Raw genomic sequence first — 14,428 nt, 5'->3', positions numbered from 1 at the left:
GGTCACATACCAATAAGTATGGGCAAGATGGCTGTCATTTTGAAAGCCAAATTTTCGACCATTAGAATGATAAAAAAAAATTGGTATCAAGTGTTTTTGTGTTCAGAGGGGTTGTAATAATATTTCCCTGAAGCTCCTAAGATTGTACCCAAAAATTCATGAGCCGCAATTTTGTAACGCAAGTTGACCGACTATCTGTATCCTTTCTTCATAACGATGTTACATATGAAACTCTCCAATCCTCCAGTACCTGTCTTTACTCAAATGAGTTGTACTTTGATGATGTCATCAAAGAGCAAACATCATGCTTGTTTTCTTGGTCATAACCTTCAACACTCTGAGGACCCTAAAAGCTTTCCCACTATTTATTTACTTCTTCTACTCTGACCTGGAACTCCCTTAAAAGCTCCACCTCACCTTTTAAATGGATTCTCTCAACTACTGTTAATTGCCAGAAATAAAACAAGAATATATATTTATTGCTTTGTATTTACCAAATATGTCTTACTTGTGTGTGTGTATCTGACAAGGATCCATCACGGAATCACAGAGCATATCGACTCGCAGTTTCAAAGCTTGAACCTCCAATCATTCCTTTCATGCCTTTGCTGATGAAAGGTGAGCCTGTTTCTCTCGAAAATGAAGATTGTGTTGTTTAAATGTTTTACGAAAAATTATTTAATTTCCAGGTGGTATTTCAGCCTGAAAGAGACCGGGTTTTGTGTGTGTGTGTGTGTGTGTGTGTGTGTGTGTGTGTGTGTGTGTGTGTGTGTGTGTGTGTGTGTGTGTGTGTGTGTGTGTGTGTGTGTGTGTGTGTGTGTGTGTGTGTGTGTCCAGGCCATAACCTTTTCACCATATGATATTCTGTCATCAAACTTTGAGAATACAGAGAAAAATAATGAATAATCGGGTCAAAATGTGAAAGGGCAAAGTCATAGTAACTATAAATAGCCATTGGTAGTCGTGCCGCAACACCTACTGAACGAGAGAGAGAGAGAGAGAGAGAGAGACAGAGACAGAGACAGAGACAGAGACAGAGACAGAGACAGAGACAGAGACAGAGACAGAGACAGAGACAGAGACATAGGAATATGTTATGCGTTATGAACAACACTTTATCAAATTCGAGCTCTGGTTGTTGAGGAGACGGTTGGTTCTCCAGCGGTCTCTGTCGACTTTCTCAAAGATTCGTTTCCAGTCATTGTTTGTCGTGTCTTGAGGGTTTATTTTGTTACCTCCTTGCTTACTGTGTTCCTAGTTCGGTTTTGTTTCAAAACTTATGCCTTTTGGTGAGTTTTCAGCCATCTTGACATGTCGGGTTTCCCTGAGGCCAACCTGTTTTCCCATCTATGTGCACGATCGTGTTTATTTGTATTTTCTCCTTATTACCAGCAGTTATTATTTTCACCACTTTTCCCTCCACCCTCCTTCCATCCCTCCCAACGATACCCTCCGTTTCATGTCTTCAAATATAAAAAATACAACAAAAAAAAACTTTTCCCCCCTCACCTTATACCCCACGTAACCACATGACTTCTGGACCGAATCTTCCTGCTTCTTCAGTTGCCAATTTACCATCTTCCTTCTACTTTAGCTGACCCACATTTACTTAATCTTTATCAATAAATAAAGAAATAAAACGGTCTCTTAAAATGTTACAACTTCCCCGTTCACACATGGGGTTCTTTGTGTTGTATATTAATTCCCTACTCCTTTTTCAAAAGACTGTTTTCAATTTGATCTTTTCTTCATCTCGTGTCTGAAAAGTCCCACTGTTACAACATTTCTTTTCTCCATTCTCTTCATACTCCTTCATCGCATCCCTCACGTAATGTCTTTAATCACACCTCCGACTTCAAAATTAAAATTCCCAGTTTGCAATGTATGTTCATCTTTCATAAATCGTCCTTTTTTTCCAACTTCGGTCCCAATTCACCTCACCTCCTTAAATCTACCTCCTCCTAACTCCTCACTTGATATACACTCCCCTTACCCCTCCCATCTTGCCCCTCATCCTACCTCCATTCTTGGCACTTCTTTACTCTCTTCTGCTTGACTAACAGCTCCTCCTCTGGTGTTCCAAAGTGTGGTGTTCCAACATATGTGGGCTCCATTCTAACCTAACAGATATCTCACTCTCTCACTCAGTACACTCCTCAACATTTCAAACATGCTCTTTCTTTCCTCTCTTCACACCTCACCCTCTTCCCAACACATAAAATGTTGTACCGCCCCCTGCCTGCTCCCTTCTTCATCATACCACTACCATGTGTCATCCCTCCTCTCTCCCCACCTCTCTCATCGCCCTCCTGCCCCTTGGTCATGCCTGCTCTCATCATCTCCCCTCCCTCTCAGTTTCCCTCTCACCCCTTCCTGTCAAAGCAGCTTTCACACTCTTCCCCCTCCAAGCTTCCCTCTCACCTTTCTCAAAAACTTCCCTCACCCTTCTCCCTCAACTCTCCCCTCCCACCCTTCTCCCTCAACTCTCCCCTCCCACACTTCTCCAATCTCACTCCTCATAGTCCAGGAGCCCAGAAGGTTGATTCAAGTGAAAAGCGCCAGAACGTTTGACCTCATGGGCTGATGGGGTCATCCACCGAAATCACAAAAATGCATCAACTGCCGGGTATGACCCGCAGCTTTCCCCCCGAAATCACTCAATTAATGATGCCATTACCGAAAAACCTAATTTCCTCAATATCGAGCAAACTATGCATGATAATATCACAAATAAGGTGTCCATACCTATGTTTTCATGGTCAATCATTACCCTGATGCTATGCATATTGCTAGAAAATGTATGCACTCGCACAGGCTGAATGCATAAACTCTGTGTTTGCTTGCAAATCTTGTGTCCCAAACCCATTGCTTTCTGGAGCCACCTTAACCAGTCACACCCAGCTATTCCTGGACTATGTATCCTTTTCTCTCGACAATGTGGAGATTTTGCTGTCAAACCTCGACTGATTCTGCAACCCGTCTAGACGGCATCAGCCCACGTGTCTTAAAAACCTGCTCTGCTGCTCTTTCTCACCCTCCCTCTGATCTATTCACCCTCTCATTTACTCAAGGTCATCTGGCATCTGCTGGGAAATCAGCAAACATTACCACTTTGCATTAAATAGTTGCAAAAGCAGATCCCTGCAACTACAGACCAATCAGCCTTTTCCAAATCATCAGCTTGGTTATGGAATCCTTCATCATTAAATCCTTCCATCATCCATCCATTGGGATCATACTCTGCAGAGCTTTGGTGCTGCCAAAGCAGACTCCTCGGCTATTGGGCACAATTCAGGACGGGTCACCACTCTGACACAGGATACCAGCAAAGTGGCACTCATTTTGCCGACCTCAGAAGGATGACAGGCAGAGTCAACCCCACCTGGTATTAATTAAACAGCTGAGTGGGATTTGAACTCAGGATCCTCAGATCCTAGGCCCACCACCCTAACCATTAAAGCCAACACCAGGCATTAAATCCTTTCTCTTCTCTAATGGCTTGATTTCCGATCATCAATTTGGATTCAGAACAGGTCATTGTTCCCTGGACATGCTGCTTCTGCTTTCACAATAATGGATGGAGGTCATCAATGCCAGGCATGCGATTAGAGCCCTCTCCCTCAACATATTGCCTGCTTTCGTTACAGTCTGGCACCCTGCCCTGCTCAGCAAACTCTCTTCTTGTAGTATCCATGGCCATCTCCACTCATGGCTCACAGACTTCCTCTCCTGTCGCAGCCAACGTGTGGCCCTAAATCGAGTTCTCTCATCCCTCTCCCTGTCTAGGCTGGAATTCCTCACGGCAGTGTTCTGGGACCTGTGCTTTTTCTGGTTTTCATCAGTGATCTCTCCGACTCTGGAAAGTCCTCCACATGTCTTTGCTGATGAGTCCACCCTCTGCCATACTATCTTTCATCCCTCAGGTCGGCAAGCAGCAGCCTCTTCACTCTGTACACATCTGTATAAAATCACAAGCTGGTCCAACACTTGGAACATGTCTTTCAATCCTGACAAATCTTGCACTCACTATGTCTCTCCAAAAGACCATCTGAAAACCCCTCTCGAAGAAGTCCTTTCATTCAAGCTTCTGGGTCTCACTATCTGCAATTATCTTTCCTGGGAAAGCCACATTTCCAACCTGGCCTCCAAAGCCAGTCGCCGACTGGGCATCCTCCATTGTGCAAAGTCCTTCCTTTGCACACCTAAGTCCCTGACCACATACAAAGCTTTCATCCAGTCTGATGGAGTACTGCTCTCCCCTATCAGCTCGTGCTCCCGCTTCTCACCTTTCTTGCTTTCACACCGTGGAAGCCAAGGCATTTAGTATCATTGGTATCTCCCACGATGAGGCTGAGATGTGTGTCTCACTTTCTCACCGCAGGCAGGTCAGTGATTTATCTCTCTTCTGCCATCTCTCTGCGGCCTCGCCCACCCTGCAATGTGTGTGATATACCCACCCCCACATTTCTGCAGGGTGGTCAAGGTCCGTCCACCAGCAACCCTCTTCTGGTATAAAAGTACCAAAATCAAGAATCACTGCTCACCTTCTCTCTTTCATTCCTCCACTTTCCCGCCTTTGGAATAAACTCCCACACTCTCTTCAATCCCATTCTTCCCTCCAGGCCTTCAAGACAGCAGTTCATTACCACTTCTTATCTTCCCCCATCCAAGACCTCAATCTTTTCTACCCTCGTTAATCCACCCCAAACCCACCTCTATCAAATTGCATGCTTTCCTTTCTGAAAGTCCATGTAGTGTGAGGACCTGAAAGTCCCTGTAGTGTCCATCTTGTTTACCACGTGTACCCCGCCCCATCCTTCTCCCTTCCTCATGTCTCTGTTCCTCACTGTTGTTTTGCTTCCCTCTCCGACCCTTCTTATCTCCTGCTCCCCTTGTTGTACGTTCTGTGTGTTAGCTCTTATTCGAGCCTCGAAATTGCATACAAAAAAAATAAATAAAAAGCAGACACACATTAGTGTTTGGCTGATATCGGCAATTTTTCGGTTATTGGCAAGTTGAATTATGTGTGATTACCAACTACAGTACGTACTTTTAACAACCCAAAAACTTGAGTAGCTTTCACCGAAAAACAACGTTGCATTTACATACACATTTCAAGGATATGTTCACAAACATTGTGTGACTGGTGGAAAAAAAAAATTGGCTCGGTCATTTAGAAAACACATTAATAAGGCAAACGGCTCTGAAATTGGGTGTTATTTCACAACTTGTTCAGAATGATGGAGCTCAATCCACTCACTCCGGATTACAGAGCATAAACCATTCGCTCAGGATGACAGAGCACAAAACACTCGCTCAGAATGAGGGAGCACAAATCACTCGATCAGAATGATGGAGCTCGATCCACTCACTCCAGATTACAGAGCATGAACCATTCGCTCAGGATGATGGGGCACGGACCACTTGCTCAGGATGACGGAGCACGAACTACTCGCTCAGAATGAGGGAGCACGAACCACTCGTTCAGGATGACGGAGCACGAACCACTCGTTCAGGATGACGGAGCACAAACCACTCGCTCAGGATGACGGAGCACGAACCACTCGCTCAGGATGATGGAGCACTAACCACTCATTCAGGATGATGAGGCACAAACCACTCACTCAGGATGATGGAGCATGAACCACTCGCTCAGAGTGACGGAGCACAAATCACTCGCTCAGAATGATGGAGCTCGATCCACTCACTCCAGATTACAGAGCACGAACCATTCGCTCAGGATGACGGAGCACGAACCACTCGCTCAGGATGACGGAGCACGAACCACTCGATCAGAATAAGGGAGCATGAACCACTCGCTCAGGATGACGGAGCATGAACCACTCGCTCAGGATGACGGAGCATGAACCACTCGCTCAGGATGACGGAGCATGAACCACTCGCTCAGGATGACGGAGCATGAACCACTCGTTCAGGATGACGGCGCATGAACCACTCGCTCAGGATGATGGAGCACAAACGACTCGTTCATGATGACGGAGCACAAAGCACTCACTCATGATGATGGAGCATGGCAAAAGTACCAGTGAGTGAGCGATTCGCTCAGAATGACAAAGCGCATTACTGCTATCGACTTCATAGTGCTTGCCAAGTGGCTTTAGCACTCAAGCGAGCACTCCAATTAAATGGTTGATAAGGAATGGCTGGCCAGGCTGTGGCAGCACACCATGTAGGATCCCTTTAACTTTAAAGCTGGTCTTCAATGCACACAAAGCAGTGAATGAAATAAAATGAATTCGTTCAAATAATGACTTTATCCACAAAAGAGTTGCTGTGTAATGTTGAACAACCCTGGAGACATCTCAAAGTTCAATCGTCCGTGAAATAAATGTTGCAGATAATCCGCCACGTTTCCTGGTCGTTTGTGCACGCGTCACGTTTGGGGTCCGTGCACACATTGTGGCATTATAAAAAAATGTCCGTTTTTTTTACCAGATTTGCTCTGATTCTCTGCTTTTCACCTCGTGAAACCTCCGAAAATATGGACAGATGTGACAGACACTTTGGATAGGTAATCCCTCTGGGGGACAGGGTGTGAGGTCCAGCAGTAAATACACTCAATCCTCAAGCTCAATGAAGCTGGTTAATTTTGGCACGTTCCTAAATATTTTGCTCACTCAATATAATTCTCCAAAAAGAAGAAAAAGATAAATTTAGTGCAATGGAAATTTCACATTTTCTTGTGTATCTCTGGAGAAGGAGGGAACATATCACGTAATTGCTTGATTAAAGTAAATAGGTACATCAGCTTCGTTATAAGACTCGTTTTTTCTTTGAATTATCAGATTTCACTCCAGATTTTGACACTTTTTGAGTCCGGACGATAGCCGATCCTCAAAACCAAAAAAATATTTCCTTAATATAATTTAATTAGTCCATGACAGTAGATCGTAGAAAATCATATCATGTAATGCGTGAATCACTCCAAGCTCCAAATTTGAAAACTATAGTACTTAGAAAAGCGATGTGTGATTGTGAACAGTGATTCACATCTATGATAAACAGGCATTCGATAATATGAGTGACTAAAGTGAAAAAAAAACTTTATCATTGAGATATCGTTTTGGCCTGTTCCAAGATGAGTCATGGTTGAGCACGCCAAAAAACATGGTGGCTTCAGACCCCAGTGAAGTTACCAAAGATACGTCTAGAGACCCCAAAGAGTGAGGTGACCAAAGATGTGCTTGATAAAGGATATAATTAAATAAGGCTGTTAATTATAACACCAATTTTGAAGATAATTAACGCAAACACCCAATTTTCACTCATGCTCTTTCTTGGAGTTTTATTAGTATGCATGCAACGTTTCAGGCTGCTCGGTTTCATGGTTTTGGAGTTATGGAGGATGCACACACACACACACACACACACACACACACACACACACACACACACACACACACACACACACACACACACACACACACACACACACACACACACACACACACACTGTACATTATTCGTATAGCTTGAGCTTCAGTGTGTCTGACCAGACCATAACATTTTTACCATTTGAGCTTTTGTCATAAACTCTTCAACAAACCTTTATTATGAGAATATGAAGGACATGGTAAGGGGGATTTTAAATGAAATATGTATTTAAATATTTATTGCAAAACAAATTGGGGAATGTTGGTGTGTTGGAAAATTACAATTTCCACAAGTTGGATCAGCATACAAACAGAGAATCATTAATTTCTTATATACAGAGAAAGAACATTGAATGATTCAATGAAACAAAAGCCCGAAGCAATTCCTCTTATACACAATTTGACATTCCAAAGAATGGGAGGGTGAGAAACATGAGGCAAAAGCACTTAAAACTGCAATCCGTCTCCACTTTGGGTGGGAGGGAGAGAATGAGACAATCATGGCAAAAGTTTGCAGTGTTATCAACCAGGTCACCCTGTTTCTATGCAGCGAGTAAGACCTTTTTCATCGTAAGATATTCATTTTATCAATATGTAGGTCAAAAGACTCTTGGGAAAAGGAAAACATTACTGACAGCCAATTTGACTCTCATACAAAAATTAAATTTATAAAGTACCATCAACAAGTGAATACAACTGAAAATACATTAATATAATTATTTTTCTTCTACATCCTCCCCTTTTTTTTGTATCAGGAAAATTTTTGAATAATTATATTACACATCATCACCACACCCCTGACCCATTGTCAGGTCAGACTCGATCTGTGACTTTTACATGGTACCTGCAGCAACTTCTTCCATGGTTGGGGTGTCGGCGACTAAACCGTCTCCCCCACCAAGCTTCTTGGTGAGGAGGGTGTATGATATGGACACCCAGCAGGATGAAGAACAAAACTGTCAAAGGGCGGAGGAGCTCCTTGTGAGCCCCAAAGGCCATCTATATCTAGTGCCCGACTGTATCTGCGGACATCCTCCTGCAGTTGGGTTACTACTTATTCGAAGGTTGGTGGCAGGATTTGCACTCAGGCCACCGTAAAACCCTTCATTCCGCAAACCATTCCAAAAGAAAAAAAAAATCTGAAAACCCACTCCGTGGGAGTACCTCCTGTGCATCTTACCTTCGCAGGGCAGCTCACCGGATTACGGGATTGGGGCAAAGCCTTCGGGACCCCCAATCTTTGATGATAGGATGGAAACCACGGGGTAACATTTCCGGGAGGGTGTGTCGGAGTGGTGCTGAAGTGTTGTCCACCAGACGGCGGTCCCTTCGGGTGGGTGCTTGGAATGTCCTATCCCGAAGAGAGGATGATCATCTGAGCTCAACCATTTGAACATCGGTATTGCAGCACTCTCCGTGTAGTAGGATCATTTACAGCAATTCCGTGACCATGGAGAGCATAGGTTCGTTTCTCAGTGGATTTGTCTTCTATAAGGGTTAAATAAAATTTTTAGCCCCCATGCCCCTCGCAAAAATGTGGGCGAACTCCGTGAGAGCCCCAAATCCAAGATGGCCACTGTCGGCCATGTTGGAAATTATCTTTCCAATGGTTTGGCCTACAATGTACAATGCTACACAGTATATGTATTCTGGGACCTTTTGGGTCAAGGAATTCATATTTGATGTTGGTTTGATGATTTGACCTACTTTTGACCTTCAAATCCGAGATGGCTGCTGATTTTCAGCTGGGAAAGGTCAATTTTTCAATGTTGTCCTAGAGCCTTCATAATAGGCTCTAATGAAAGCTCTTTTCATGTTGAGTTGAGGTCTGGACAGTGAAACTACAAGTAAATGCACAGAGATCATCTTGATGGTGAAAAAGGTAAACATTTGTGGTTGATGAGGAACAAACCTTTGCTCTCCATGGTCATGGAATTACTGGAGGTGGACCAACGAAATGTGTATATTCTAATACATTGGCATGCATTTGTACATCAATATCTCTATTTTAGGGATGTACAATGTCTTTAACCTGAATTTACAACTTTCCAATGTAACTAATGGACCGCTAGTCTTCATCCGAATCTGTGGATTCTCCGGCCTCACTCCTCTCATTATTGCTAGTACTCTCATCACTATTCTCATCTGAACAGTCACAAGGTATGAGCTGCTGGGCTAAAGGGGGGAGGGTGTGGCGCACTGGTCGGCACTTCAGATTCAGAATTTCCCAGCCATGGTCAATGGGGGACGGATGCTCTAACAGGTTGTAATGGAGCTGGCAATATGTGATGTAGTTCGTCCTCTCCACATGGAGATCCAACGAGTCATCAGGTGGGAGGCGGATCATTCTCTTCTTCTTCAGTTTGTGCCACTTAGAAGTGCCTGCCCACAGGTAACATCTGCACTCTCAGCATAAATTTTGGAGAGGACAAAAGCCTTCATATCAGCTGTGACTTCGTCCTCTAACTCCAGATTCTCACCCACTCGTCCTAGGAGCTCTCTCGCCTCAGGATCAGAGATCACCTTCTCCAACACTGGCTTTTTCCCATGCCCATAGAACCCTGATGTGTGAGCACTGCCAGTGATGACATGGAAAGGTATGATGATATCTGCAACCTGTTCTGAAAGCATGGCACGGCAGTTGATTAACGCATTCTTGCGTTTAATCAACAGATCACCTCAGAGTTGTTGCGAGACATAAGCCGCCTGGACATACACGTCGGTGACCTCGCTGTCGAGTACACCTGCTCCAGTGTAGTTTCCGGTCCTCAGCTTGGCATAGGCCGAGAGCAGCATTGTATCTGCCTCTGGATGCTTGAAGACATAGTCTCCATTTGCCACACCAGTGCTCAGGTTAGTTAACATCTCACCCTCACAATATATGATGCTACTCTGCACCCGACCAACTTGTTTTTTCAACTGTTCCTTCACAAGCTTTTGCAGTCTGACCTTGTTTTCTGAATTGACCTTGAGCTTGTTGAACTCAGCAGCTCCTGGGAACATGTCTTCGGGCTGAGGGAAAACATTTGGGATGTGGAGATGTTTTGCTGCCCGTCGATCATGCTCATCATCCTTGATGCTAAAGGCCCGGTCACACCTTGACGTTTTAGCCAGCGATGGCAACGTGTTAAAATTTATGTAAAACGCTGGCTTACGTTGAACTTTTGATGTTTTTTTTTAAAGATTCGGACGTATTCATAGCGACTTGGTCTTATGTATAACGCATTGGTAACTACACAGAACGTTTCATTGTGTTATAGATAACTTATACCAACGAATGCTGAACCTGTTGTCGGCCTACACAACCGATGCCCAACGATAGTCTAACTCAGGCATAGCGCGTTGCACGCATCGCCGACGATGTCGTGGCGTAGCCTATTAAAAGGCTGACGCACAACGATTCGAATCATAACTGCCGTAGAAATGGAAGGGTCAAAATCGCGGTCACACCTTGGCGATCTTGCCAGCGTATGCCGACGTAACAAAAAGTGTGTCTAAAACGTTGGGGCACGTCGAATACGGTATGGGTAAGTTTGGTATGCGCGAGTAGAACGCTAAATACGCTATCATAAGTCGTAGTAAGTAGAGTACGTCAAGAAATTTTGAACATGTTCAAAATTTTATGACGTACTCGGCGTATGACACACGTTCGCATGCGATGAGGATAAGTTTTACACACGATATGTGGACGCTTACACACGTCCACAAAGGCTACTTATAAGCTACTCATAAGTCGAAACACGTCGCGGTAATGTCTTTTTTACGCGAAACTTATTTCTAACTTATGTTTGACGTGCTTTGAACCAATTCTTGACGTAGTCCCAACACACATCGACGTATGTAGACGTATTCCAATGACGTCTTCCGGTCGACAAAAAAAAAAAAATGAACGTGTTTCTAGCTTACAACTGCCATATAAAGACGTGTTCCCAGCGGTTTTGGGAATTGGTATATAAAAATGGTGTTCATAAAAGGGGAACCCAACAGTGTTTTCGAGTCCTTTTTGAGTCGATGTCCATGTCAGCAGTAACAGTATCAGTATCTGTATTAGTATTAGTATTAGTTTGTTCATGTTGGCAGTAGTAGGTGGGTGTGAGGGGGAGGGTGTGGGTTATGATGGATCGTCCTTGCGTCCGCGTGTCCACAGGTAGGTTCATAGGCTGCCACTCAACGATTTAAATGGCTGCATCTCCACTATTGAAAGTAGACGCTTGCGCTCAACAATTGGATTTTTTTACACTCAACGACTTTTAAACGGTACCACTCAGCTAGTTTCATTGTTTACAATGAACGATTTAAATTGCTGTCACTCGCCTTTGTTTTTTTTTTGTTTTTGTTTTTTTGACGCTGGGGTTTGGAAATTTGAAACGTTTCTTCTGAACGTGTTAAAACGCTCAAACTCGACTATTTTAAATAGACGCTGCCGATGGACAATTGGAATCATAGCCAAGCTAGACATCGAAGTGTGAACATCCTCGTCATGCCGAAGAAAAGTTTGAAGAATGCTGCAAATAAGTGTCCTGGCCGTGGCCGTGGACACTGACGCAAGGACGATCCATTATACCGACGTCTTTCAGCCTATGAGTAACTTAAAAGTAACGTCTGTCGACGTGTGGCAACGATCGCGTAACGTGCCAACAACACGTTAATCATAGGTAGGAAATAAGTTTCGGGTACTCTAAACATTATCTCAGCGAGTCTCAACTTATGATTAACTTACAAGTAGCATGTGTTGACGTCTGTCAACGATCGCAGACCGTGCCTACAACTTGTGGCCAGCGTAGCGGAACGTGTGAGTCATACGCCGGCATACGTCGTGAAATTTCAAGCATGAAAAAATTTGAGGACAACCGAAAAGTACAACATTTAAAGCCAACGTACAACGACGTATGGCAACGTACTACGACGTATGCCAGCGTGCTCTCAATGTTATCAAAACTTACCCATAACGTATTCAACGTGTGCCAGCGTTTTAGAAAAAAAATTCAAAAATCGGCATACGTTGGCTAAAACGTCAAGGTGTGACCGGGCCTTAAGGGAAGGTCATACTTGTCATTGATGAGGATGATGAGGCGTGCATCAGCATGGCGTGAGAGGATGATAGCGCAGATCTTATCCAGGTAGTCACTCCAGCAGTACTCTGAGCCATCCCGCTTCCGAGCCTCTCGGTCCTCGGGCGTGGGGGTGGCAAGCCGCCAGATCAGCCCCATGTCCATGAGGCTGATGTGGTCCCGTGGTTTCTCAGCAACTGGGTCTCGGTTGAACAGTTGTAACAACTTGCTCTTCTCAGTCTTGCGCATTGATCCATCTACATTGTAGAGTGAGAGGCACTCCTCAGTCACTCTCCCCTTAAGCTGTATCATACCTGATCCCTCCACAAGTTCTACCAGGGCTGCCAGCCCTGACCTCTCCATCTGGGCCACCTTCTTGGGCACACCAGATGGTGCACAGATCTGTACACTAGCAAAATTCTTCCTCTTATTCCTGTGAATGGTTACAGTGAGAGGCTTCATCTTGGTGAACACTCGCTCTTGCAGGATTGTTTCGACCTGTGCTTGGCCTTCTTGTAGTGCGGTCTTGAGGTTATACACTAACTCCAGTGATGCAACCAGGCCAGACTGTAGTGACCTCAGTGTAGGTGAGGAGATGTCAAAGGGCTAGGCATCAAAATCCTTCATGCATGCCTGCAGGTCGTGAACAGCCTGCTCATCCTTCTTCATCCTCACTGGCTGACACTCAACATGTTTCCTATTAGTAACGCTGGCACTTGAGGTTCCGATTCACAGTAGCCTTCACCCTCGCGACATTGTTTGTATTCCTTGTTGTTGAGAACAGTTGCTTCTCATTCTGCAAAAGCTGAAGCCATCCTTGCTTCAGCTTCGAATCCAGTGGCTGGCAGGAGTAGGGTAGACCTGTCATGAACTGGGTGAAGTGATCGTTGAAGAAGGCTATTTGCTCATCTGACAGGAAAGAGCATCGCCCAATAATCTGGCAACCACCTTCCATGGTCATGGTTGTCATATGCCATCAGTCCAGGCAACATGTTGCATGTTGATGATAGGAACTCTGAGCCATTTCTTGCATGACATGCATCAATACTTTGGACAAGAGGGTCTGACATCTCCATGAATGAGACCCAGAAGTTGCCCATGTCTGTGCCAGGTTTCTCATAAACTCTGTTGATCAGCTTCATGTCATCATCATCCTCAAGATGACTGTGAGCTTCCTGAAGAACCTCCTGTGTCTCGGTGAGTGCATTGCGTAGAGTGTCAAGATTCTGCTTGATGTCCTCTGATAGTTCCTCATACTCAAGAATCTCTCACAGTCGTTTATGGATAAGAGCCTCTCTCCAGAGCAGGATGCAGCGTACACCCCGCCTGTAGTGCTTCCCTCATAGTGCTTGGTCAACAGACCCCTCCACTACTACACCTGCTGTAACCAGAGTGTCTGCCATGCCAGAGCCCTTGAATCTTTTATAGATAGCATAGATGTAGGACATCTGCTGGTGGAAGGCGCCAAGAATCGGGATGATGTCCTTGAACAGTTCTTGGTTCTCCATCTTGAGCTGCACGATCAACTTGTAGGTGGGCATGTCACCAACGAGAAAGGAAAATGGAATATTCTTCTTATGCATGTAGTGGGGTCATTTACAGCAATTCCATGACCATGGAGAGCAAAGGTTTGTTCCTCATCAACCACAAATGTTTAACTTTTTGACCATCAAGATGACCTCTGTGCATTTACTTGTAGTTCTACTGTCCATACATCAACTCAACATGAAAAGAGCTTTCATTTAGAGCCTATTATGAAGGCTCAAGGACGACATTGAAAAATTGACCTTTCCCAGCTGAAAATCAGCAGCCATCTTGGATTTGAAGTTCAAAAGTATGTCAAATCATCAAACCAACATCAAATATGAATTCCTTGACCCTAAAAGTCCTAGAATACATATACTGTGTAGCATTGTAGGCCAAACCATTGGAAAGATAATTTCCAACATGGCCGACAGTGGCCATCTTGGATTTGGGGCTCTC

General features: G+C 44.5%; 1 protein-coding gene across 19 annotated transcripts in view; it reads left to right on the top strand.

The window, feature by feature from the left end:
* The window catches only part of RAPGEF4 (Rap guanine nucleotide exchange factor 4), a 342,806-nt gene that overhangs the window by 305,030 nt on the left and 23,348 nt on the right, over positions 1-14,428 (top strand). For all 19 annotated transcript variants that reach the window (XM_085876078.1, XM_085876076.1, XM_085876077.1 and 16 more), the window contains one exon: positions 531-618. In XM_085876078.1, coding sequence (XP_085732204.1) covers positions 531-618 — 88 coding nt within the window. The remainder of the gene's footprint in view (positions 1-530; positions 619-14,428) is intronic.

Source organism: Eptatretus burgeri, chromosome 3 (genome assembly GCF_056783735.1).
Source record: "Eptatretus burgeri isolate ZD-2024b chromosome 3, Ebu_testis_v1, whole genome shotgun sequence".
Classification (NCBI taxonomy): Eukaryota; Metazoa; Chordata; class Myxini; order Myxiniformes; family Myxinidae; genus Eptatretus; species Eptatretus burgeri.
This window is presented reverse-complemented; position numbering and strand designations above follow the sequence as displayed.